The sequence below is a fragment of the Pterocles gutturalis genome, unplaced genomic scaffold (genome assembly GCF_000699245.1).
Source record: "Pterocles gutturalis isolate BGI_N339 unplaced genomic scaffold, ASM69924v1 scaffold37971, whole genome shotgun sequence".
Lineage (NCBI taxonomy): Eukaryota > Metazoa > Chordata > Aves > Pterocliformes > Pteroclidae > Pterocles > Pterocles gutturalis.
Genome location: NW_010101913.1, coordinates 1,525 through 27,938, shown reverse-complemented (window position 1 = coordinate 27,938; position 26,414 = coordinate 1,525). Strand labels below are relative to the sequence as shown.

Genomic DNA, 26,414 nt, shown 5'->3' with positions numbered 1-26,414 from the left:
CTTTCTGCTGTAGCACTCCTCAGCAAAATTGGATCCATTTTATTAAAATAATGTTATCAAAAGATTCCATTAAGATCAGCATGTCCTGCACAGGAAAAATGAATTCAGATGAAAGAACAAAAAAAACCAAACCATACCTTCCCCACACGAACAGCAGTGACTGTCACATTTAGTTTAGCAGCAAGTAATCCTATTTTCAGTTAAGGATACTGCAAATAAAAAGGGAAGTCTAGTTTTCTGCAAATTACCTGATCGAGTTCTTCCTTTTTTATTCCCAAGATACTTCCCATTAACCTTAACACTTCAGGACGTTTATTTTTTGGAGTATGAAAATGCCCAACAAAGAGATTTCTCATGAGGAGCCTGCAGAACAGAAGAAGCTCGTTATACAACCTGCTCCGATGTCACATTTGATACTGTAATATTGATGTATTTATTCCTCATACTCTTGCCTAATTTACAATAATCCAAATAAACAAATCTAATACAAGGAACTAAAAGGGTATCTCACCAGTTTCCTTCCCCCATAAGTTACAGTATTTCTTATACAGTAAGTGTCAATTTGGACAGTATTAGAAATATTGTATGCAGTAAGGTGAAAAGTAATAAAACGAGCAAGTTTTGATGTAAGTACTAGAATCAGGGAAAATGTTTATTCTAAGATTCTCCTTGATTCAAGAGAGCATTTAAACAAATACTAATGTGCAGCCCCAAATCAAATCAAGACGTAAGGAAGGGGACAGGGGAACCCATTTGCCTATCCCTGTTTCAGTTGTAACAGGTAAAGAGAAGAAAAAAAAAAAAAAAAAAGACCAAGGAGAACAGATTTATACAACATCCAGGTGATACTAGCTACATGAAAGGGCTTGCTGTTCATACCTTAAGACATTATAACAGATGTTCATTACGAACTTCTATCTCCATTTGCGGAGCTCATGCTATTGAAGTGTGGTTCTACTTAAGAAACACTTAAGTAATCCAAATTTACATACACAATGGTTTTACTAATCAAAATTACTATTTACAACCACCAAGCAATGGAAAAATGTCAAAATAATCGAAGTATAATTACAAGATCACATACAGAAGCCCAGTTCTGCACTACTCTTGCAACTGTGTTAGTAATTTATCTGTACATTATGAGGAATAAAAACCAAAAATGTATACCAAGTCTCTCATTAAAGACTTACTTGTCTACTTTTCCTTCTGTGCTGTTCACAAGATTCATTAGTTTGTTTTGTACATCTTCTAACATCTCTCTTCTGATCTCACCTGCAAAACATTATATCACAGCAAATAAACAAAAATTGAACCTTTGTTGCAAAACTTAATACTACATACATTTTGAAATAAAAAATATGCTAATATTGTTATGGTGCTTTTTGTTTAAACAAAACACCTTAAAAAACCCCTTTTTTTAAAAAAACGTGTCCGCTTAATAAGTAATTATTATTTGAAATCATAAGCTAAAATTTCCAGAATGATACTCAATGCTAAAGTACAGGAACACACAGAAAATAGATCAGCTTAAGAAGGTCTGATAAACTGCTCTTTTCCACCTAGATAGAACAGGACTGGAAAGAAACTCTTGATCAAGGTCTATAGTCCTGTGGCAATCTTTTTAATCATCTGACCAAATTACATGTCTTTTGATCTCAGCACTTAACCTGAATTATTTCCTAAATCCAGCCATTCTGCATACTCTAATATCAGGTTGCTAAAGCCTTGAAGTACTAAGGGCTTCTCCAGTCTCCCAGAATTACGGGCTAGCAGAGCAACATCAGTAACTTGTTATGAGTTTGTCTCTTCTGTTATGACCTTCCACACCCCTATTAACTGATGCAAGCTCTTGGAACAGCACACTGGGACACATTAACACATCCTAGAACCACTGCTGCGATTCACAATTCCATGTACTGGCAAGAAAGGTTCTGCAGAGATTTATGCAAGATTCCCCATACTTCTGGGAATACAAACATTGTTAAAAATGGCAGAGAATAAATTCCACAGGCACCATAACACAAAGAAAAAACTGAGAAGAAAATGGCAAACACTTTCAGTCAGGCATCATATTATTGTAATACGGACAATACTGTAAGTTAATTAATAAGAGGTTGTCTAGGAGTGTGCTGGAAGTCACTACACAGATTTTCTGCCTTTTTTTTTGCACACTGACTCCAACTTCTGTAATGTCTGCAATGAAATCAGTTCATCTAAGATATCACAACGCTGATAATGACATTCTTGGCCTACACAAAGGACCCTATTTTTCCTCTCCACAAGCCTGAAACAGAAACTATTAGAAGAGTAAGAGGGAGTTTAGATTCTACATTCACTAGTGCTATAACTTTTCAGCTTTCTGAAACTCCTGACCTTAATCAACGATTCGTCTACTATCTACACTCTTGAGCCTCACGACATCAGAGTGTTTAATGAGGGAGATACAAATGTAGTAGCCCATTTCATTAGAAGGAGCCATGGCATGATATTGTTATATTTGCTCTTGCCCAAAAAATTCACAGCACCACTTTCTCTACAATTCCACTAATACAAATTACTTGTTAACTCAAATACAGAATACACCCAATTACCCCAACCATTCTGTGTCAGTAACTCAGGCTTCCTCGGACCTCCCACTAAACTCACAAAAATAAAGCTCACAATAAAGAAAAAAACTCTCCTAAAAGTTTTACTTGTCATAAATATTTTCCAACATTCTGATTGTAAGGAAACAAAGCCCCAAGTTTTCTCTTTATAAAAACTCAGATACACTAGAAACTGGATAAAAGTTTCTGACGTTCAGGTCTACACAAGTTTGTACAAAACACACAGAGTAAAAAGTGCTACAAAAATTCATCTCCCTTCAATCCCCAAACACAAGACTTAAGAACACCGTCAGTAAAATGTTCTCAGACAAGAAAATAAATAATTACCAGGTACAAACAGTTCTTAGAAGATCTCTTAGAAGATAAACTAAAAATGGCTTTACCTCAAGACAGCAAAAATACAATTTTTCACCAAGCTGCAAGATACTGCCTTTGAAGTTACTTTTTCCCTAATAAAAGTACAAGTAAGTCTTAAACATACACAAGGCTTGACCAATATATTTTAACATGGACTGCACTTATGAAGACCAACTCTATCCTACAGGATGAGCTTTTTCTCCTCTCCCTCTATAAGAGTGAATCCTTTCCTTCAAATCCTATGGAAAAACTGCCACTCAACCTCATTTCCCTACCATCTTAACACTTCTTGGGCTCATGCTAGTTAAAAGTACTTCACCTAAAAAGCAAAACAAAACCCACAAAAGATACGCTTTTCTTGTATCAGTCTCGTAGTTACTCTCTAAAAAGCCTCAACCTCTTAGTAAGAAAAGTGACTTCTAAATTTTTATGCTCTCCAAATCATCTCAGATGCATGAAAAACATTCCACTCTAGTTTCCACATGACTTTCAATCTTTAATAAATGCTTGTCACAACTATGTTGACACAACATGGTTCTCAATTAATGCCAATAACTCCATGAGAACCCTCACAGAGTTTTCGTATACATACATCAAAGAGCTAGACTGTGAAATGGATACAACCTAATGTGTCCTTTCAAATACTCCACATCTTTATATAAACATTTTACTTCATAAATATGAGTTTTAAAGAGTACAGAGTAGAACAAACTAACTAGTGTTATGCTGAGAAAGTTCTTAGTCAAGGAACAGAAGGATTAAACTCCTTATTCAAAACTTATTAAAACCCAAACAAAATTATATATATTATACAACAATATATCTTGTAACAACTACATCCATATGCACCAAAACCCATTCCAATAATGTGACTCTTCAACACTTCTCTCTCAAAACACCAAGGTGAGGCACAGGAGAATTAATTCATGGTTTCAAGGTTTAAACTTACTTAAGATTATGCTACATTGTAAATGTGGTTAAACAGGTCCCCAAGACTTGAAGGAAAATATTTGCAATATAATTATGGAATGACAACAGTTGTAGGAGCATACATGGAAGCTGAGTTGTTATTTGGGTCTCCACAGAGTAAAAGGGAATTAAAAAAAAGTTAAACTACTAACACCACAAAAAGAAACAAACAGCACCTGAAAACAAGTTTCAAGTAAATCTCATGCTGTTGCTATTGCTCTACAAAGCAAAACAATCCTGAGTTTCCTTGTCAATTTAATTTAAATGAAATGTTACTGTTGTTTTCTATTTTCTCCTGACAAAAAGATTTTATATCAAAGAGGACTAACTTTTAAGGACAGCTACACAGCTATATTCCATCCACAGTGACTATGCAACTTTGTCATTAAACATATTTTTTAAATGGAATGTTTCCTTCTGAACTAGAATCTCACAGTTGAGAAGGACTTAAACACGTACTTCGTGTGCATGAAAAGACTGAACAACAAAAAAGACCGGAGCCAAAATTCAGCATGGACTGCTGTAAACCAGACATTTACAACAGTCTCCAATAATTTGTTAACCATTTATGGCAATCCAGAAAACTGCATCTGGTACATCTTATACTTTTCCATTAAAACCACTTCTCCTGCCAAAAAAATCCATAAAGAAATCCTTCAAAAGATTTGGCCAAGAAAACTGTGTCTGGGAATGTATTTGGCCAATTTTCAATACGACATTGTATGTTTTCTTGTGTAAATAGAGAAAACGGAGTGGTCTCTTTTTTTTTTTTCCCCCAATAAAAATTATGATTTATTCTACAACAAAATTAAAGTGCGGTTTCCTTTATGTAACAATCCCTTTTCAATTTTTTTAACAAGTAAATCGCTTGCCAGTGTAACATAGCTTGATAAAACACTGAGATTCCGTTTTCTCTCAAATCCCTCCTGCTTTCATAGGCAAAGGGTTGCAGTCAAAAGTAACCAGTAATGAAAAGCTCCCCGTTTAAAAGTGCCATATTTGCCTATGCCTGAGTTAATTTCAATCCAGAGTGCTTGGAAACTTTTTCTGTGAATGTCTTTAGTGAGACTGATATACAGATGAGTCCATTCAAATCAAATCAGTATTTAGTTGCATATGTATGTAGCAGCTTGAAATTTAATTTAGCTTGTAAAATTCATATGTGAACTCAGGGAGCACTCCTATGACGCCTGCCTGGACGCCAAATTGCACTTAGACACAACTAAATATAAGCACACATTCAGTTATATAGTAGAAAAGCTGTAACTTTTTTTATAGAGTTCTTTCTGAGATTGTGGAGACTTTCAAATGACTTTTGACACCAACCATCTGATTGTAAGCAAGTATGATTTAAGAAAATACAATTTTTTTCAAAAGATAAATTGTAATTTAAAAATGAATAGCAATAATTAGTTGTATATGTCCAGAGCAAGAGTTACCACTGCATCCAGCAGAGATGATGTTCCATGTCTTCCCCCAGTAAGCCTTAAAGGCATTCACACAAAAACTTTCCACAGATACAGGGATAAAAACCCAGAAAGTAAGAGCTGTTAAGTAACGACAGAGAGTAAGCAAACCTCTGCTCTTCAAGCTGCCTTTTTAGAGCCACTTCAAGGACCAATCACAAGTTTTCCTCTGATTTTAGATTTATCCCATGTGCTCAGTAAAAGCTGACCATTACAGAGGATGCTGCACTAATAGCAAAATATGGTGACCCACAGAAATAGAGAGGAAAAGAGAAAGTAGGACTCTGTTGGGAAAATGGAGGAAGAAAAGACAGGCGAAGACAATAAAAAAAGCCTAATATCCCCTCAGCAGTCAGTACTGTTAGTAAGCTCACCCATATCAGAACTGTCATACAACAAGACACAGAAATAACTTTCCCTCTTGGTTCAATGAAACATTGCAGGCAAAACTACAAATCAGGGCTGAGACGTGAGTACAGAAATCCACCAAAATTATTATTAGTCCTAAGTCCTGCTTTAGCTAATGCTGCAACTCCTTTCTCACGAAAACTAAAATTAATGCAGTAATGAAAAAAAAGTGACCTTATGTTACTCATATGATTTTTTTTGTCACCTCCAACTGAGACTGAACTTACAAATCTTACTGATGTTTGATATTCAAATACATTGCACAGAAAACACCCTGATTTCTTCCATTTCATTTGATTAAATAGCCTAAGGCCATAAAACAGAAATACATTGAAATGATAACAGTTTTTACTAAAAGGTTATTCTGCCTTTTTACACTTTCCTAGTTTTAACACTAAACGTGCTTGTGAAAGAGAAGCCTATGCATCTCTTACCGAATCCATGTTTCAATGATGTCAGAAAGAAGAAAAATAAAACAAAAGCACACCGCAAAACATTCACAGAATCACAAAAATCAAGCAAACATTTATGTTGGAAGAGACCTCTAGATCATCTAGTCCAAATCTTCTGCTCAAGAAGGCTCATCTACAGCAGGCTGTCCTGGACTATGGCCAGTTGGGTTTTGAGTATCTCCATGGATAGACACTCCACATCACTGGGCAACCTATTCCAATGGCTGACCACCCCCACCATAAACATTCTTCCCTTTCAAAATTGTTTCTTCTGGAAAATTCCTCTACCATCTAGCCAAGTTTTGTCTTCAAATCCAAAGTAATGACTTTCATCAAATATAAGAGTACTTAATCTGAGAAGAATATAAAAAGCATCTAAATATGAGCAATAAGGAAGCTTATTTGAAGTGAGATCTAAAAATACAATCTAAAGATGTGTCCAAGACCTTCCACATAATCTCGAGACACTCTCACACCTGTGCAAGAGCTGCTCCCTCTAGATCTCTTACCAACAGCACACCCTTTCTCTCTACCTCACTGTATTCCTCTGTCTATGTCAAATATGGTAGGTAGTTACTCTGGAAAACCTGACAACACCTGATATTTCACAAACTTTTTCAAAACACAGTTACAGAGCTAAATCAAAGGCTTTGGTATCTTTGGGGAGAAAAAAAACCAAAACCAACTACTACACAGCTTTCTTTTGAGAAAGATCCCTAAGAGAATGTAAACATACATTTTCAAGTTTGCTTTATAAACACGGATGTCCTCAAAAGACAGCACAGAATTAGTCTTTTCCTCATAGGAGATGAATTTTGGTAAGTTTCTAGGAATTGTCTCATCAGCTGCTTGGAACGCTGTAAGCAGGGATTAAAAAAAAAAAAAAAGTAGTTACCTTCTTTCTTAAGCTCTTCAATCTGCTCCTCTTTGATGTCAAGCTGCTCAGTAAGTCTTGATGCTGCATCCAGTGCAGCATTTGCCTCTCCTAAACTTTCCTGAATAGAGGACAGGAAAGGGACAAAAAGAGAAGCAAGAGTGTTCACTACCACCATTATGCTAATACAATACAGATCAAACATAACAGATGCAGAGACTTCAACCACTTGTTCTTTAGAGTAACTGGATTGTAAATATCCCCAGAAATGGGATGGTCAGCAGAGGAATGCTACTTTGCTGACCTCTGTTAGTGGCCCCCTCTCTTCCAAGTAAGAAAGAATAATTACATAACTTGATGTATTCTTAGACAGCAATACTTAACACAGCAGTTAAAACAAAAAAAATCAGTCAAGAATTTGCATTTAGTTTCGTAGGGTTCAATTTCATTATTCAGCCCACCTGCAGTGATACAACTTTTTCTTCTAAGTTTTCTGCTTTTTTCCTCCATTCTGCAGTCTGTTTCTGGTGTTTCTCCAGTTCTGCTGAATACATAGATTTTTCTTCTAGAGGGTTAAAAATACAAAACAAGACAAAAAATCTTGATTCTCAACATAACTCTTTTTTGGGATGCACAATTAAAAAGCCTCAGCGTTATCATATCTGGTCTTCATGAGGTAGGGGTAGAATCGAAATTTCACAAATGGGATATTGACCATCAGTTTTCACTGGGACAGAAGTCTTTTTATAAGTTTTAAAAAAACCAACAGTTTCTGCAATTCAAGCTATCAAAAAGGAAACCAGGTAACTAATATTTAAAAAGCTCCAAAATATGGTAACTATCCCAGTTGAAAAACACTTGTTGCAATCTTTGCAATTTCGTGACAAAACTTACCCTGTTGGAATTGCTCTAGTACCATCTGCAGGTTGGTCAGCGACAATGCATACTGCTTCACCTGGTCCTGTGAGATGGTGAGCTGCATCACAGTTTCATCCCTCTGCTTGGAAACCAGGTTTAATTGCTCTTGCAAAGATTCAACTTGCAGATTAGCTTGATGACTTAATGAAAATAAAATAGATTATTTATGAAGACAAAACCAGAAGTCATCACAGAGAAAAGTAAATCCCAGCAAAAATAGCCTACCTTTAATTTTTCAGCTCAATTTATAAAAATGAAGGCATTTTTTTTCCTGATTCCTCTTACAGAAAAACCCAAAACCAAACAAACCAAAAAACAACCTAACAATAGATTTTAAATAAGTCTAGTAATAAAATTTTGGCAATTAAAAAACCCTGAACCTATTTCCATTTGAAGTGCGTTAGAAAACTAAAAAAAAAAATCTTTTTTGCTTGTTATTGTAACAGTATCTTTACTAAAATCCGTATCTTGCTAATTGTCTGCTTCAAATACTAAATGAATCAATAGGTCTTTCTACCAATTTTTACTTTTAAAGCCAGTCTCCAAGAACTTGGTGTATCTTGCTCCACACTTACCACCGAACATCCCATTTAACTTCCCATTATACAAAATTCTCTTGCCTCATCCCACTGTGGGAGGAGCGAATGAGTGACTGTGTGGTGCATGTTGCCAGCTGGGGTTAAACCATGACACTGATTTACTCCTATACCAGCCTTTTTAAATAAAGAGTGCATATCAGGGGGCAAATAGGGAGCATTTCTTAAAAGGTATTTGACACATTTGATGAAGAATTAAGAAACATTCTGATTAATAGTTTTTATATAACCTTCTCACAACTCTTCCACTTTCTCCACTATTTTTCATAAATTCCACTCAACTCAAATCTCTTTGATGAGAACACTAGGAGCAGAATCCATCTTTGGCACTTCAAGAAAAAAAGGAAAGACTGCAGCTACGTACTTATTTTTTGATCAAAATAACTGTTCATTTGGACAACCGTACTAAGATGAAAAAATAATTATTTTGCCCAAAGTAGCCAACATTCCTTTAAATAAAACTATATTAAAGCTGTCAAGATAGGAATTGAGTAGTTTTAATACTTGGGTTTTCATTGTTCTGGCTGAAAAAATGTGATTATGCCAAATAAATAAAAAACCACAATTGGCTAGAGCCAATTCGAACTGAATGAAGCCTTGCCTTAAAAGTTAAGTCCATCTTTTTTGATTTGACAGGTAGCTAAATTGATGGGTTGAGGGATTTTTGTTGTTTCTAGTTCTAAGCACTGTCAAAGATGTGACGTTTCAATAGTTGCTACTAAAAGGACAAATACCTTCTTAAGTTCTCAACAGTAGCCAAGTATATTTCAAATCACCTTCCTGATTTAGAGTAACAAAAGTTGCTATCTTTTTGTTTTCTCAAGTGTTTAGCATGTTATAGGATGGTAATTCAGCAAAATAAAGCCATCAGTACCAGCCTGTGATATTTACAGCCAATGCCACTGCTGTAAAAATTAAAAGACTACCTGGCGTTCTCCACTGCAGTAGATGAGGACGCAACTTTTTCTTCCAAAACCAAAACCTTCTTTCTTAGCTTGACCTCTCTGTCTTCTGCAGCTAAAGCTTCTCGCGTGTAGGAGTCCTCCATTTCTAAGAGGTGATTACGTAACCTCTCCAGCTCCTGATTTAAGCGCTGCTCTTTCTCACGTAAATGTTGTATCTGTGTAGAACACACCTTAAGTTGCTCATACAATCACCTTTCATAAAAATAATTTAAGCAAACATAAAACATGTCCATTGAAGTACACTGCACATGTATTGATTTTAAATGCTTTTTACAAGTTATTGCTACCAAAAATAATCCAGAAAATATTACAGACGCAATTTCTTTTTTTTTTTTTGTCTTTTGATTTCTTGCAACTATAAAATATTTGGCGGTGTACCTCACTCTGCAGCGCACTGCTCTCCATTTGCTTCTGTTTGAGTGCTACCATGACCTGGTCTCTCTCTTGCTGAAAAGTAACAGCCTTTTCCTGCATTGATTTAACTTCATTTAACAGTTGATTCAACTCTCCTGTCTTGCCCTGTTGAAGACACAAACAAGCATTTCAAATGTGGCAAATAGTTTTACCACAGGAGACAGTCTTTGCCCACAAGAGTGTAAACACTATACCGATTATAAGAAGAAAAATGGCAGGACACCTATGGCCCTACAGAATAGAAAAAACATTCAGGGAAAATACTATTTTGAAGTTATTTTGTTTACATGTTACATGACAAAGTTATTGCTAAAAGACACTATAGAGACGCATTGTCTTAATGGGCTGCTGTGCACAATCAGGTACCTACCTGTTTTCAGTATTACATACTGAGTGTCTCAGACACTCGTATACTTGAAAACTTTACTTTCCCCCCAAGTGTCTGGAATCTGTTCTCTGTGACACTTTTTTATCAGGCCATACACATGTAAAGCATCAACCTAGGTAGATCAACTTGTCTGAACTTAAGACGACTAAACACATGGAGAAATCTTTTAAAAAGAAACCACAAGATGACCTCACATCCAAAGTTTAGCCTTCAATGAACCACACCAATGTCCATCACATTTTCAGATGTCAAATTTCAACGAATATTGGTCCCACTTGAATGCAATTTACTACAATTTTATGTTAGCATATAAAGAAGTGTGAGTATGACAGTTACATGGAATTCATGTGTACACGTGAATGCCTTTTCAGTTGTTTGAAACTTTTCAATGTGCTCATTATCTTTTGTCTCTATGTTGTTTTGAAAGCCGTTACTTTTTTTGAATATGTTGGATAAAAGTGAACCACTTTGTTTTTATCACTAGTACTTATGAGCTTCAATTACTTGTTTTTATTAATCAAACTGAATATAGTAAAATTCTTTTTTCAGTAGAACCACAAACCTGCAGGCAAACTTTCTCTTTTTATGTCTTCTGACACGCACACAAAATACAGAACTGTTTGAATACTGTTTTTCCTAATTCTCCATGCCAAACACAAAGCATGTAACAGGAACTTCCCTGATTTGTGCAAAAAAAACCCCAAAAAACCAACTAACCAACCAAACAAAAAACCAGGCCAGACAAACGTTCCATGCTTGTGAAACTGAAAGTCTAAGCCACCAATAAGGGAATGTCTGCAAGTCAAAGACACACAACACTGAGAACCTAGACAGAAAGTGCAGACTTGCATGAGTTAGAATAAAAAAAAAAAAACCAAAACAGCAATAGTGAGAACTTGTAAAGTATTAGTATATTTTATATGGGCAAGTCTGATGAAAATAAAAAGTCCAATGGTAATTCAAAGCTATTTTCCCACAATGTAACTGTACTTTGAGACATTAAAAGTTTTCACTGTAATTCTAGAGTATTTCTTTAGAACAGGATAGGGAAACCTCTGCTATGAACAAACAGCTAAGCATCTGTCCAAAGTCAAACTTCTTAAAAAAAAAATCCTAGGTTTCCACATACATTATGTCAAAGTTGAGACCTCCAAATGATAAATTCCAAAAGACACATATTGTTAAATGTAATTAATATTTTGCTTTTCCAAATACACTACAGTTGCAGATTTAGTTGCTATTTTGAAAACGCTTCACAGATGTGAGGGTGGTGAGACACTTGAACAGGTTGCCCAGAGAAGTTGTGGATGCCCCATCCCTGGAGGTGTTCAAGGCCAGGCTGGATGAGGCTTTGAGCAACCTGGTCTAGTGGAAGGTGTCCCTGCCCATGGCAGGGGGGTTGGAACTAGACGATCTTTAAGGTCTCTTCCACCCCAAACCATTCTATGATTCTATGGAATTTTTTATTACACTTATAGCAGGAAGAAAAATAATGCTAAGTTACTTAGCAATGGTTTGCATAAAAACTACTCTCTGAAAATGAGCAATGGTCATAACTTTCAGAAGTGACAAGGGATGCTAAAGGTAACAGGGAGAATATAAACAGTGTGCACGGAGGGGGACAAATGTAATAGACAATTGAAGAACGGTGGCCAGAACCACCAAGACTAAGAGAATGGGGTCCTGGACAGTACAGAGGAAAGAAATAAAATTATCTGTTTGGAATTAATTACCAGAAAATACTGCCCACTAGGACATACTCACTTTCAGAGCCTAAAAAGCAAACCAAAAATAACTACATGCTGCAGTTCTGCTGTTAAGTATTTGTCAAAACTAGAGGAAGATTTTTGCACTGTACTTAATGCCTATTTCTCAAAGAGAAATGGCAATTCACACACTACTTTGTTAACTCCAACAGCAGCAGTTCATACAACATGCTGTTCACACGTGTATCAATGATGCCACATTATTCTTTGCTCTTAAAACTCTTCCTCAAATTACATATGCAATAACTAATAAGCCACTGCAACCTTTCTCCGAAGATACGCTTTGAAAAAAGTTTCAGTTTTCCATATGCCACATTGTAGAGACGAAACCACTAATTTAGCTTGTCCAATTTTTTTTTTTTTTTTGGAAGTGAAGTTTCTACAGACATAAAAGCAAGATACATAAATCCGTTCATCTCACAGTGATGTTGTGAAGCAATCACAACAGAATGACTAACACTAGAGAAAAGCACATTGGAAAATTAGTCCTACTGGACAACCCTGCAGAAGCTTGAGCACTATACAGTAAAAATAACACAGGGCACTTAATGAACAACAGGGTCAAAGCAAAATATTAAGCAGCCATTCAGTAAATGAGCAATTTCCAGGTAAATCAAAAATGTAGTTTACGGCTGCACAGTTAACAGATAACATTGTAAACTGCTCACCTGCTGACTTTTAATTTCTTAACTTTGCAGGGGGAGGATTTTTGTTGCAGTGTAATGCAGTAAGGAGTCACAAATGGATTCCAGGCAAACATTCAATGGCTACATATACACAGAAATGCATTACCACATGACTAATTTTAAAATATATTCATAAATATGAATGTACATACCTGTTCTTTTTCTTTCAACAGCTTCTCAAAAGCAAGAGCTTTTTCCCTCATTGAGTGAGACTCAAACTCTTTCTCTTTCAGCATCATTGAAAATTGCATATTAGTCTCCTGAAGTGCTCTGAATTCTGTTTCTTTTTCCCTACTCCCTGCAACTATTTTTTCATTTTCTTCTTTCAATTTTCGAACATCCATTTCTAAAATTAAATTTCTTTCTTTAAGATTAGTCACAGCTTGCTTCAAAAGCTCATTTTCATTTTCTTTGTTACTAAGATTTTCACTCACAGAAAGTAACTGATCACTTTTAGATTTAATTAATATGTCTTTTTCCCTAAGTGATTTCTGTAAGACATCATGTTTTTCTTTGATCTGTCTCATCTCTGACTCAGCCCCTTCTTGACTCTTTCTTTCAATCTCTGATGCTGTAGCCACAGAATCAGATAATCGTTGATTATTTTCTTGAAGAGTTCTAATAGTTGAATCTTTTTCTTGCAACTTTTTTTTCAGTTGTTCCAACTCCTTTTGAAAAAGTTTAGACTCATCACTGAGTACTTCAGGAGCACTGTATTGAATGTCTGAGGGCTGTGAAACGGTGGAAGCTGTTGCCATAGATGGTGTTACCAAATCAAGTTTACTTAGGAGGAGATCCTTGGTGTTATGAAGCTGTCCTATGCTGTGTTGAACTTGTGCTAATTCCTGACTAAAACTTTTCAGCTTTTTCTCATTCTGTTCGTAACTCTGGATCAAGCCATTATAATCTACCTGCAACTTTGAATTACTATCACTTTCAACTGAAATTTGTGCTTCAAGCTTGTGTAACTCTTCTTGGAGATGAACTGACTCATGCTGCATGTTCTGAACTGTGGTTATTACCTGTTGCTTCCACTCTTCCATCTTCTTTACTTGCTGTTTTAGTTTGTCACGTTCTTGTAGAAGTTTCTCAAACTGGTTGCTATTAACACCTCCTGACCCATTATCAGTACCTGTACTGGATGTCTGCAAGACAGTCAATAAGGTTTGGCATTTTTGACTTAGAGCATCTATTTCAATATCTTTTTCTCGAATGATACGGGATAAATTCTGAATAGTTTCTCTAGACATGTCTTGACTGCTGTTTTCAGATCTATTAGATAACTTTTGATTCTCTTCTTGTAACCTTAACAAAGCTGCCTCTTTAGTAGCAACCATATCCATAATATTACGATAGTCTGTTTTTAACTGACTGTTTTCTCTTGTCTTTTCACTTAGAACTGCTAGCACTTGTTCTCTTTCTATAATATAAGCTTGCAGCTGCTGCTGAAGACAAAGAACATCTTGCCTATAGGAGGCTGAGGAAACTCTAGCATTGAGAGCTTGTATTTCTAAATCCTTCTCTTGAATGATCCGAGTAAGTTTGCCAACTTCATCCTTAGATAACTGATCAATTTGCTGACTTAGAGAAACATTCTTTTCATTTAGAAGCTTGATCTCCATCTCCCTTTCTTTGATACCTTTTACCAGTCTTTCAATTTCAGCTTTAGATAAGTCATGTTTTTCACTTCCATTTTCTCCATTAAGAGCCTGAACTTTGGTTTCTTGTAAAAGATCTGAGGAATCAGTCTGAATAATCTGTCTCTCTTTGTGCAACTGAGTTTTAATTTGTTCAATTGTTTTCTGCAAATTTTTAATTTCCTCATCTTTCTCTAAAGAAAGTCTTTCATGTGCGACATTCATTTGTTCACACTGAAATTTAGACTCATCTATTTCCTTTCTTTGCTCCTGCAAAGACTGCTGAAGTTGTACTGTTGTTTGATTCTGGTCTTCTATTGTTTTTCTCAGAACTTCTATTTCTTCTTCAAGATTATTCTTTATCACTTTTAACTGTGTTACCTCACTTTCAAGTTCAATAATAATATCTAAAGTTTTAGGCTCAACCACAGGCACAGATCTACTTTGCTGATCCTTCAGGCGTTCAATTTCTTCTTTCAAATGATTATTTTCTTCCTTCATGACTGCAAGGCTTCTGTCTTTTTCCTCCAAGTTCTGTTTTAAGACATCCTGCTTTTTTGAAACGTTGATGTATTCCTCAAGTTCCTGCTTCACCTGTAAGGCTTGGTTTTTAAATTTTTCAATAAATATCTCTTTTTCTTTTATGAGTTCTGTCAACTGTTTTTGTCCTCCTAAGCTAGTAGTCAGCATCTCTTTTGTTTCTTGCTGATCAGTTTCCATCTGCTCAATGCTTCTTTTAAGTTCAGCAATCTTAAAATCTTTCTCTTGATTGAGTTTAACTAGGCGCTCATGTTCAAGCTGCAATGCAGTGGTATCCATACTACGTGCATTTGATAATTCCTCAATAGTTTGCTTATACTTATGTGCTTGTTCCAAAAGCCTCTTTTCTGTCTGGTTTAATTCACTCTCTAACTCTCTTTTTTCCATTTTCAAAGCCTCCACAACAGTGTCTTTTTCCAAGTAAACTTTATTTTTCTCAGAAATGGCATCACTTAACTCCTGTTTTAGTTCTTCAATGGCTGCTATCAGCTTTCCATTTTCTGTTCTGAGATCAGACAGAGATTTTTTTAAGTCTTCATTTAGTTGTTTATTTTCTGAAATGTCATTCTGCAACTTTGCAATTTCTACTTCTCTTTCTTTCAGCATCAGATCTTGACAAGTGTAGTTAGATTGCTGATTACTTTTTTCTGTTAACTTTCTCAAGGATACAGAAAGTTCCTCCTCTTTCTCTTTTAGTCTCTGCTGTAAATCTCCAATTTTTTTTTCATTATGCAAATTACAGTCTTGGGCTTTCATTAATTGTTCCTGAAGATCTTTAATATTATCTTGAAGATGCTGCTTGCTTATATGCAAATCATTAAGTGCAGATGAACATTGGCTTAGTTTTTCTTTCTGACTATCTAACTCCTTAATAGTTTCCATCTTCTCAATTTCTAATTTTGATACTTTCTTTCTTTCAACATCGATGTCAAATTTCAGCTGTTTGATGATACTATCAGTTTCTGTGTGTTGTTTTGACAGCTGCTCTTTCAGTGTAATCATATGCTGAAATGAACACAAATAAGAATTCATTAGAATCAGCCAAACTATGCATTTCATTCATTTTTATCCTCTGAAGAATAAAAAAAAAAATTGAGAGGAAACAAAAACATCTCCTAGTTGCCAATGTAAGTTGGCAAGTAGCAGCAACAAGTCAATGCTAAATTAAACAAAACCAAATATCAAATAGGGATAGATTACATTTCACTAAAAACAGGAACACCATCTCCCCCCAAAAAATCCTAACTACCTAAATCAAGGAACAAAAAGAGAACTGTCAGAACTTGTCAGAGCCACTGGAATGGGTACCAGCAAACACCTACCACTTAAGAACAGGGAGGCACCAAATTTAAAATAACAAATTACAGAAGTGAATGCATATTTGTATATTCTATTTTCAAATTCTTCTTTGAGCTTATTTTTAAACACACTTGCTGGGATTCATTTCATAGGAAAGCACTTTGAATGTTCAATTCCACTAAGTAAACCAATATTGAAAACACATGGTTTGCAACTGTATGTTTACAGGTCAAATACATCAGAACAGTGACAAAAAAGGTATAATTCTATTTTGATTACATATAATCAGTAGCTTTTTTGCTCCACAAATGCTCTTATCAGGACGAATTTGTAATAAAGTAACTTAATTACTCAACATAATTAAAAATAATAAAAGGAAAAGAAAAAAAGGTTTTAAAAATTATTCATGTTACACACACTGACAAAAGACAAGAGGTCAAAATATTATCAGGATAAAAACCATCAAAAGTCTTGCAAGGAAAAATCAAGCAGTATTTAACTGGACTTTGGAAAGTAACAACCCTTATGGATAGCTGACATTCCAAATTACTTCTTTGTCTGTAACAAGTAGGTTTCCTGCACTTTAGAATTTCACATTGAGATGGCAGATATGGAGAAATACTAGTGCCAATATTCTTCTTAAGCCTCAGAGGATAACTTAACATTTCCCTGCTATATATGTTCAAAGATCAACTTAAGATAAATGCACATGCACAAAAATGTAAACATTTATTTTAGCGTTTCAATAACTAGTTGCAATATTTATTACCTGAGTAGCTTCCTGATTCTGTTTGTCTAGTTCTTCCAACTCTGCTATTAATGTTTCTCTTTCAGCAATACTTTCATTTAATTCATCTTCTTTCTTTTCCAAATCTTGTCTTAATTGACTTAATTCTGAATTCTGATCCTCAGTACACACAGAAAGAATATCCTCATTTTTATGTTGTGCACTTGTCAGTTCCTTCTCAAGTCCCTCCTTAAGTTAAAAAAAATTTCTAAATATTAGACTTTATCTTGCTGAAATTTACAAACAGTTTAGATTTGAAATAGTTTCTTTTTTTTCCCCTCAGTAATTAAAAAAAAAGCATGCATTTTTATGCTAGAATATCTAAGCCGACATGACTATTATCCCAGATAAAAATTCTTCATTGTGAAGTATTTGTCCCTACCATTCATACACGCACCCACTTACTTGCTCATCACTAAGTTTAGTAGTGCAATTTACAAACTTCCGCACAAAAAGCCATGGGGTCTGACAAGCAAAGTTATATCCACCTCTGAGGTATCGATCCACAGCTGGGATAAACTATTTTATCTCCAAGAGCTACCCTGAACATGTAGTGTGAGTCAGGAAGTTTTAATCAAGGACACACAAATAACATCCTTATGAAACATGCCATGGGATCTCTTGAACGCAAACAGAACACAGAAGACTCCAGTTGATAAGTAATACTGGATAAAAAATAAACTAAGCCAAATCTCTCAAGCCTAAGTTTCTAAAGGATTAAGTCAATTGTGCCATTAGCTAAAGGTGTTTCACAGAAGCTGTATGTTCCACTGCTTAACTCCAGCAGTAAGATGGAATGTAGTATTATTAATGTACTACAGGGAAGAAGTGAGATACTTTAGAACTGATAACACTGTCAACACTGAAACATGCCAAAGCAGAGGAGGTGAAATATGACAAATTTTACAGAATGTACTACTAACACTTTAAATATATACGTTACAGCAGCCTAAGTAGCAATGGGATAGGTGGAACTCCACTAGCTTTCTTTAAGAGTATGCTGTGGAGTTTCACAAGTCAAAATTTATTGTTTCTACCAATTCCACATGCAATTATATAATTAATCTACAATTATTACAACGTTATTTATGCAGAAGTGTGAATGCTCAAAAAAAATGCAGTGCCAGAGTGTGTGCTTTCCATCAGTTACTATTATCATGAACTTTTTTGTTGGCTTAATTTAGAAATTGCTTTACCTGATTTAAACTTGAAAGTCTTGCTATTTCATTTTCTGCTTCTATAAAGGAAAACAAAAAAATGCATAATTTTACTACTTTCCAAACAACAAAACCAAATCATTCTCCCATCTTGCCCCAACAGAACTCTGCTACTCAGAAGAAAATAGTTTGACAGTATTTTGTGATGATAAGCAACAGTGCTGTAAAAAACTCAAATGTACAATCAAATACCACCACAAAGCAGAGCATTACTTTAACAACCGAGTCCACTTTAATAGGACTTTGGTACTACAGTATCAGTTATGCAACATTAAAAGACTTTCTACATACAGATATACCTCTTAAACAAACACGTTTCAGTATTTCTTCAAGGAGAAGACAATACCAACAGACTACCTTTACACACAAGTGTACTTTCACAATTTAAAGAAACAATTTCTATTGAGCTTTACTTAAAGAAAGAAAAGCCCACCAAAGAGTCATCAGATTTGATCACTTAGCTAATCAGAAACCCTTATGAAAATCAGGCTAGTTCTAATTATGCCTGCTTAGCCTTACCTCAATGGACAATCCTTTACTAAAGCAGCAACTTTTTAAAGGTACATATTCTCAATATTCGGTTCCAAATTCTTAAATTCTGAGTATTAAAGAAAAAAGTCAGTGAAGATATACTGAAAATATTAAAAAAAAAAAAAAAACAAAAACACATCATCTTTGTACCTAACAGTGCTTGCTGTAGTCTGACAACATCTTCTGGTAGTGATGTCTTTGACTGGAGCTTCTTCTCCTGTTCTTTCAGGAGAGCATCTTGTTCTGCAACAGAACTTTGAAGTGTACTAAATTCAGATTTAAGATTTTCATATTCTTGCATTATATGGACTTTTTCTACTTTTGCCAATTCTCGCTCTTTCTGAAGAATTTTGTTTTCTTCTTTGGCAGAAGACAATTTGTTATTTAATTTTCTTATTTCATCCTCTAGGTCCTTTACAACCTGAAGTTCTTTTACTTTTCCTCCTTCCAGACTCTGAGCATTTTTTTTCTTATCCATGGCATCAGCGCCCACACCATCTAAAAAGCAAAAAAGATTGTTTGAAATATTAACCAAAACCAGCACTGTAGATCTTTTGCTTAAAGGTCTCTTCTTCCACCTCTTCTCCTGACAGAAGGAGATAGTCTAAACCAAAACCAAGATCACCATCAACAGAAAACTTACTTAAATTGAATTAACATTTGAAGCAGTGCCATATACAGTACTGGGTTGATAAGCAGCTTTTCAAATACTGTCTCAAAATAATTTTAAAATATTAGAGTTGCAACACATACATTGTTCACAATTTAATTTAAAAATACTTGACCCCCATTTCTCTTGGTGGGGAGATGACATAACCTAATTTATTAAGATTTGGAATCCCTCAGTTTTCTAGGAGTAATTTATCAAACCCCGTCTAATTCAGCCTGACGCAAAATCCCTGTTTATAATTTAATTACTTACATTTCAAAGGTTTGCTGAATGGTTGTTATAGAGAACAATTTGCTACAAATTAGTACATCATTTGGTAAATGATGCACAAAGTTTTTCACCTAAAGATCTCTTTTTGCAGAATTGATGCTTTTATAGATCCACCACAGTGTCACGACATTCATAGCGCTTTACAATCGTCACAGTGTAATTTCCAGGTGAGTTAGAGTACACAACGTACAGGAAAAAAAGTGAAATGAAAGCATGCTGCTTGTGAATTCATTTCAGTGTAAGCTCAAACACTTTCTCCTACCCCAGACTGCATTATGTTGTCACACAGAAACAGCAAAATTAAAATATAAAATACTCTAATTCTTCAAAATATGTGACTAGTATTTATTTTACAGATAACTTGTAATGCAAAAGATATGCAATTCCTGTCTTTGACTTCATTATATTAGTCCTGTTGGTGTACATACGTGTAGTATATATAGTACGTGCAGTAAAAGACAGATTATATCTTAACAGGCATCTGATTTTACTGAATACATTCCCTACCAGTACTACCTTAGAAATCAAAAGGCTGTGAAAATACTTCATTTCCTTCCAAGAAGAAAATGGATCTCTCTTTACAAAAGGAGAGTATATGCTCTTTAGAAGCCCAAGTTTTAACAAGTAGTAAAATAAAGGTTTAAAGGCAAATTTTAAATATTTGTGCAAAGTCATCGCAAAGGGATACCTAACTGACATGACTATTTTTATGCAATATGAAATTCCTAAAAGAGGATGAAAAGCTCTTGTGAGAACTCCTGAGGTTGCCCTACCATCTAATCACACCACAGACTAAGGTGTGGTCCTTACGACAATTTTTGAGCTTTTGTCCAGTAACCCAACTGGCACATAGGGCTTTTCACCAAAATTATTTTTGTATTGAGATTTTTCTTATCTTCAACTTTGTATGTCTCATCCACACCTATATTCAGTGCAAGTTAAAAAACCAGGGAGCATAGAATTTGCAGCACAACATTCAATATATATAGAAAATGACCCTCTAGACTGATATATACCAGAAGATTTAATGCTATCATTCCAGTGTTCAAGCCAACCACAGTGAATATAAGATACTAGGACACGCACGCATCTTTAACATGAAGCTGAACTAAAGTTGAAACTCAAATTCCTACACATCATGTATTTTATATCTATTACACTGTTACATACATATTTGATGCTTTAACCAAAATTCACTATACATTAAATAAAAAAGAAAGTATGTGGTTAATAAAGACCTTGCTGTAGCTGACTCTCAAGTTCTTCAATTCGCTCTTCGTATTCCCTCAGCTCTTCTCGGTGTCGAAGACTTAACTCTACTAGCTTTTGTCTGTGTGCATCTTGCAATACTGAAAGTTCATGTTGATGTTCATCTATTTCTTGACTTAAATTCTGTTTGAGCTCCTAAAATATCATTAGAGAAACAGAATGGTAAAATACAGTACAGAAGCTTAAGAAAGAAAAAATACAAAAGAAAGAAAAATGTTTTCCCTAGTAAAATTAAAGGATTTATTAAAGGACTTCTCCCAGGAGAAGTCAAGTTTCTTGGCTTGTGTTGGTTTGGGGGTTTTTTTAAAAACATTTTAAAGGACATTCCTTTTAAAAATACGTTTACACAAACAGTATGCTCTACACAACAGCAAATATCAAATCAATGTAGAGAGATTGCCACTCTTTCATAGACAGCGGATACACTAGGACATATTTGTAGTAACTTTCAAGGATGACATGGATGTCTCTATTTCACATCTTCAATGAAAAAAGGCAAGATGTTTCTAAGAAGGGAGAAGAGATTATTTTATCTAAAATTCAGTATCATAAGTCATGAACAGCTTCTGAAAGTCATTTGCCTTCATAAATACTAATGTCACTCTTTCAAGCTTATGTACAACATTCATCAAATCATACAAATACCTTTCTCAGAATAAATGTTTTTAAATATAGCACAGCAACATTTCAGTCAGCAGCACAGTTACATGCCCAAATGCATTTTTAATAGAGAAAATATAAGTGCTAGTGTTGTAAACATTAACTACATTTACAAGTCATGTAACCACATGCAAAACCATTACAAATAAAGCATAAGAGAAGACTAGTTTGTCAAAGTTGTCATCTTACCTTAACAATATTTTGCAGTTTGCATATTTCACTTTGTTCAGCATAATTTGTCCCTTGCGCTTTGGAAGACTGAGAAAAGGAAAATCACATATCCATGTGAAAATGGTGATAAATATGTGCGTTTTTCACGTAAGTTCTTCCTCTACTGATACTCAAAAGCAGAAAACAACAAATCTAACATGAAGCAGAATTCAGATCTACAGCAATTTTGATCAAAAAAGGATATTTCGATGGAAACATTTTAATTTTACATGGATTTTAAAAAAATTATTATTACATGCAAATGTGTAAAAGTTTGGGTTGGGGGTGTTATCACACCTAATAAGACAACAGGGTTGCTTAATTTTACTTGAATATTTCCACACAGGAAAAGTATACCTCTGAAATCAGGCTATAGCTTGAAAAACAATGACTCACATCAACAACAGCTTCAAAGATTATATTCTTTCTTGCCTCAGCAGACCATGAATTACAACTAACACAATCAAGGACTGAGAGATGAGTAAGTAAAAACAGTATGCAAGAATCCAACTACCATTTTGAACAGTATTGTGCTGTCAATCAATATGACAGCCAGGAAGAAGAAAAGTATTTTTTGAAAGGCTGCACAAACATGAAACCCTGAAGTTGTTGTATTCCAGGTGAATGTTTATGAAACCCTTTTCCCAACTTGACAAATCATGCACAAAAGCATCACAAAAAAGCATTTTGAAGTCAGTCACTGCATGAGTCCCCCAGTCATGTGACAGCAAGAAAATGACTAAAAGATCATTGGGTTTCAGCTTTTCCATCAAATCATTTGCTCCTATAAGTTGTACAGCATGAACTTTCAGAAGACCCACTCCAAAACCACCCAATGCAATGAAAACACTAATTTGGAGGGGAGAGGGGAGGGTAAGATAGAGGGAAACCACTCACCAGTGCAGTCTGCTTCCAGTGGTCAACCTCAGATTCAAGCCTAGAGACTTCATTGGACAATCTGTTTATTTCTTGTTGTGACCAGATTATATCTCCAAGATCCATGTCATCTCCTTCAAAACCTGAGGAATGTCTGACCACTGGAACATAGGACGCTGATGTAGCAGTGGGTGGCAAAACACCAGTTCCTAACTGTGCTGACTGAGCAGCTGTCTGTACTTTCTGCAGTTGTTCCTGTAGTGCATTCTGTCTAGCTTTCAGATGACTGATTTCCACCTGAATATACAGAATATAATTAAGTGTTTCAATAAGAATATCAAAATACACTCTACTTTATCCCTTGTGGCCTTGTGAAACATGAACCAACCAAACAACCCCCCCCCCCCACCCCGTAAAAATTACTGATCACTTTCACTAAAAAGGAGAAAACTCCAAACACTCTCCTAATGGAGAAAAGCAGCCTTAGCTGATGTTTTACAAAGAATCTCACAAAATAACACATATTAAAAGCTTTAACAGTTTTCAGTTACATAAAACCTCAGTAAAAGTTTTTGCTGATCTTTCAGCAGAAAAGATACCTAAGTACTATAGCAAGATTCAGGCTAACAGGTTGTACAAAAAAATAAAATATTTAAAGAGGGTATTCAGATATGAAAATTAAGTAATATATGATGCTCCCTCATCATTTATGTTACATTTGATTTCTTTTACACTTAACAACTCAATGTACTGAAAGTTTACTTATTTACAATAAACTGAAAGTAGCTGCATGCAATTTTCTCATAACAACTCTGCTATTGTATTTATTAAGCAGGATTCTATACATATCAAAATTCTGCTTCCTCTTGTTCCCACATGAATTTACAAATAAAGCGGAAATGAAACTCCTTTTGAGTAATTCTAGGCATACTGGCAACTTTCTTCATTTAAAAGGCTATGAAATCTTATGTTACACAACAGGTTACAAAGTCGATGTTTCCATCACAAAGGGACACTTCTCAAATTATGAAAGCTAGTTCTCGTCCCTTCAATTGACACATTAAGACAAATAATTGTGATAGCCACAGAAAATGTAGCTGCTTCAAATGATAGTCTGCTCCTGTTGCCTTCCTTAAAGATAACTGAATCAGAAACACAAAGCGGTTTAAGTGTCCTTTCTCACAGTGATTCCAGAAACCAGGGAAATTTTGATATATGCATGACATTCCCGGAGTTTTCTCTTTTCTCACCTACCTCCTGGCAGCTATCCTTTTATTACATGATTCAATGAAATATATCTCTTAGTCACTCAGTGTCTACATTAACAAACCAAGAAACCATAACTGTGACCAACATCTCCCCTGAAAGAGCACAGATACTATAACAAAAAACTGAACAGCATAATACACAAGTTTATTGGACATATTCAAATATTTTACTCCATATCCTACCTCTTTCTGTTGAAGCTGATTTCGGTACTCTATAGATAACTGCTTTATTTGAAGCTCTGCTGCTTCATGCTTTTCTTCTAAATCGCTACAAACTTTTTTCAGTCTCTCATTCTAGCAAAAATGAAAAGTAACGTTGGTAAATTAGGAACAGGTCTTACAGAATTAGAAAAGAATAAATCTGACGAACAGTAGAGAAATCAACTAAATCGTAGAGATTTCTCATGTTATTTAACTCAAAACATAAAGTAAAAGCAACTTCCAAGTGCAGGCCCAAAATCATGTTCATGTCCAAGCTTTCCATTTTCATGTGATATGGACTTGAGCTCACTTTCAGAAAAAGGTTTGTGCTGACCAGAGGCAAATGCCAACAAGAAAAATTTAGGGCTGAATTACATCTTAGCATGATCCACAGGTGGAATTTAAGAACACCCACAGAGCACGAATCAGAGCTAATATCCATACAGTTCAGTATTCTCCCTCTGACATTGGCCAATAGCAGATGGCAAGTGTCTAGAAAAGAGACAAGCAGGAACAGTTACTTTCCCAAAATACTATCTTAACTTCTCAGTGCTCTTGAGAGTGGAAGACATATGTGAAAATTATTGGTTTACAGCCATAAATAAAGTCCCAAACCAGCAAGTCCTTTGTAAAAGTACACAAAGTCGCTTTCCACAAGGGCACAGAGGATTCGTAAACAGTTTTGGAAGAGTACAAGCATCCACAGCTATGTCAAAATGACCATACAGTAGGGCAACACAGAGAACTGCACCAGGGAACACTTACACTCTATACTTTGAAGCTTGCTGCAAAAGACATGCTGTCCAGCATAACCAGGCATTTTAGATCTGCTTTTGTGGTCATATATGAAACACTATAAACCAATTTTAACACTTTACCAGCTAAAATTACAAAAACTTAAAAGATTTTTGCATTTGCAAGCTTTTCAGAGCCAAGTCTACTGCTGCAGACCAAGTCCACATGACAGGTAAGAACCATCGCAGGATGCAGCAGTTAGCAAAAGATTAAAACTTCCACGACGAGGATACTCTTATCAACAAATGTGCCCCCCTAACTGTGATGGCAGTTTGTCACAAAAAAAAAGAGCCACATTCTAACACCACTGTCACCCCTGTTTCTAGATTTACCCATGGACAAAGAACTTCAGTGCAATATTTCACCTTTACAAATGTTATTTACTGCTTTTAATTACAGTGATGATCCAAAATGTCTTACTTCAAACTTCTGTGCTGCATTAATACTTTCTATTTCTCTGAGTCTAGAATTGGACACATGGAGTTCTGTTGCTGCATCTGAAAGAAAGTGAAAATTGAAAATGTTCACTTTTATTAAACTACTTTTTAACCTGTTAAGTAGACATCACTTAAGACCACAGTTGTTAATAAGTATCTTAGACTGCTTCAATGTTCATTCCTAGGTAAATATCAAAAGCTGCTTTAGAACACTGTCAGAATTATTTTTCAGACCAGGGAATCTTTCTGAAGCTAATTTAGTTCTCTCTTATCTAAGCTTTAAGTCAGACCACAAAACTGACATAAGAGTATGTATTTAAGCTTTAAAATAAGGGAAATAAAAAGCTTTTACTTGACTATTTAATGTTACTGAATCTGTTTTTCATTTAGGACTTTGCCCCTGACATGACAGTTGTGTTTCTCAGTAATCTCATGTCAAGTTTCAAGAAGTCTCAAGAATTAGTTCCATAAAATACACACAACAGTGACTAATTCTTCAGGAAAAAAAGAAAAAACGAAACCAATCAAACTCAACAACATCCACACAACAAAACACCAACCCTGCCCACCATGTAAAGGCACAAAACCCCTAAAAGACCCACTTTTATTTACAAAGGTGACACAATCTACCATACCAGTTTATCTAACACAAAAACCACACAATTCTGTCCCTGGATACTCTTCCTCTAATGATCAACTTTCCTCAAACAGGCTATGTTTACAGTTTCAATGGATACAAATACCACATTTCCTTTTACTAATGTGAAATCATCCTGAATTGACTATAAAGCATCCTTGATAATTTTTCAAAATTTAGAATAAATACAGTTTTCAAGGAAATACTCTATTTCATCATTTCCTATGTGCTGTTTAAAACTGACA

At 35.1% G+C, this 26,414-nt stretch overlaps 1 protein-coding gene across 1 annotated transcript in view; it reads right to left on the bottom strand.

The window, feature by feature from the left end:
- The window catches only part of TRIP11 (thyroid hormone receptor interactor 11), a gene marked incomplete at its 5' end in the record, with an annotated part of 29,623 nt that extends 4,031 nt beyond the window's left edge, over window positions 1-25,592 (bottom strand). Inside the window, 16 exons of the mRNA XM_010084853.1 lie at window positions 249-363; window positions 1,191-1,272; window positions 7,154-7,253; window positions 7,594-7,697; window positions 8,027-8,190; window positions 9,573-9,766; window positions 9,990-10,130; window positions 13,018-16,047; window positions 17,111-17,317; window positions 18,325-18,365; window positions 19,027-19,374; window positions 21,055-21,220; window positions 21,935-22,003; window positions 22,853-23,128; window positions 24,283-24,393; window positions 25,516-25,592. Of these exons, the coding sequence (XP_010083155.1) occupies window positions 249-363; window positions 1,191-1,272; window positions 7,154-7,253; window positions 7,594-7,697; window positions 8,027-8,190; window positions 9,573-9,766; window positions 9,990-10,130; window positions 13,018-16,047; window positions 17,111-17,317; window positions 18,325-18,365; window positions 19,027-19,374; window positions 21,055-21,220; window positions 21,935-22,003; window positions 22,853-23,128; window positions 24,283-24,393; window positions 25,516-25,592 (5,225 nt within the window). The remainder of the gene's footprint in view (window positions 1-248; window positions 364-1,190; window positions 1,273-7,153; window positions 7,254-7,593; window positions 7,698-8,026; window positions 8,191-9,572; window positions 9,767-9,989; window positions 10,131-13,017; window positions 16,048-17,110; window positions 17,318-18,324; window positions 18,366-19,026; window positions 19,375-21,054; window positions 21,221-21,934; window positions 22,004-22,852; window positions 23,129-24,282; window positions 24,394-25,515) is intronic.
- Window positions 25,593-26,414: the final 822 nt, after the last annotated feature.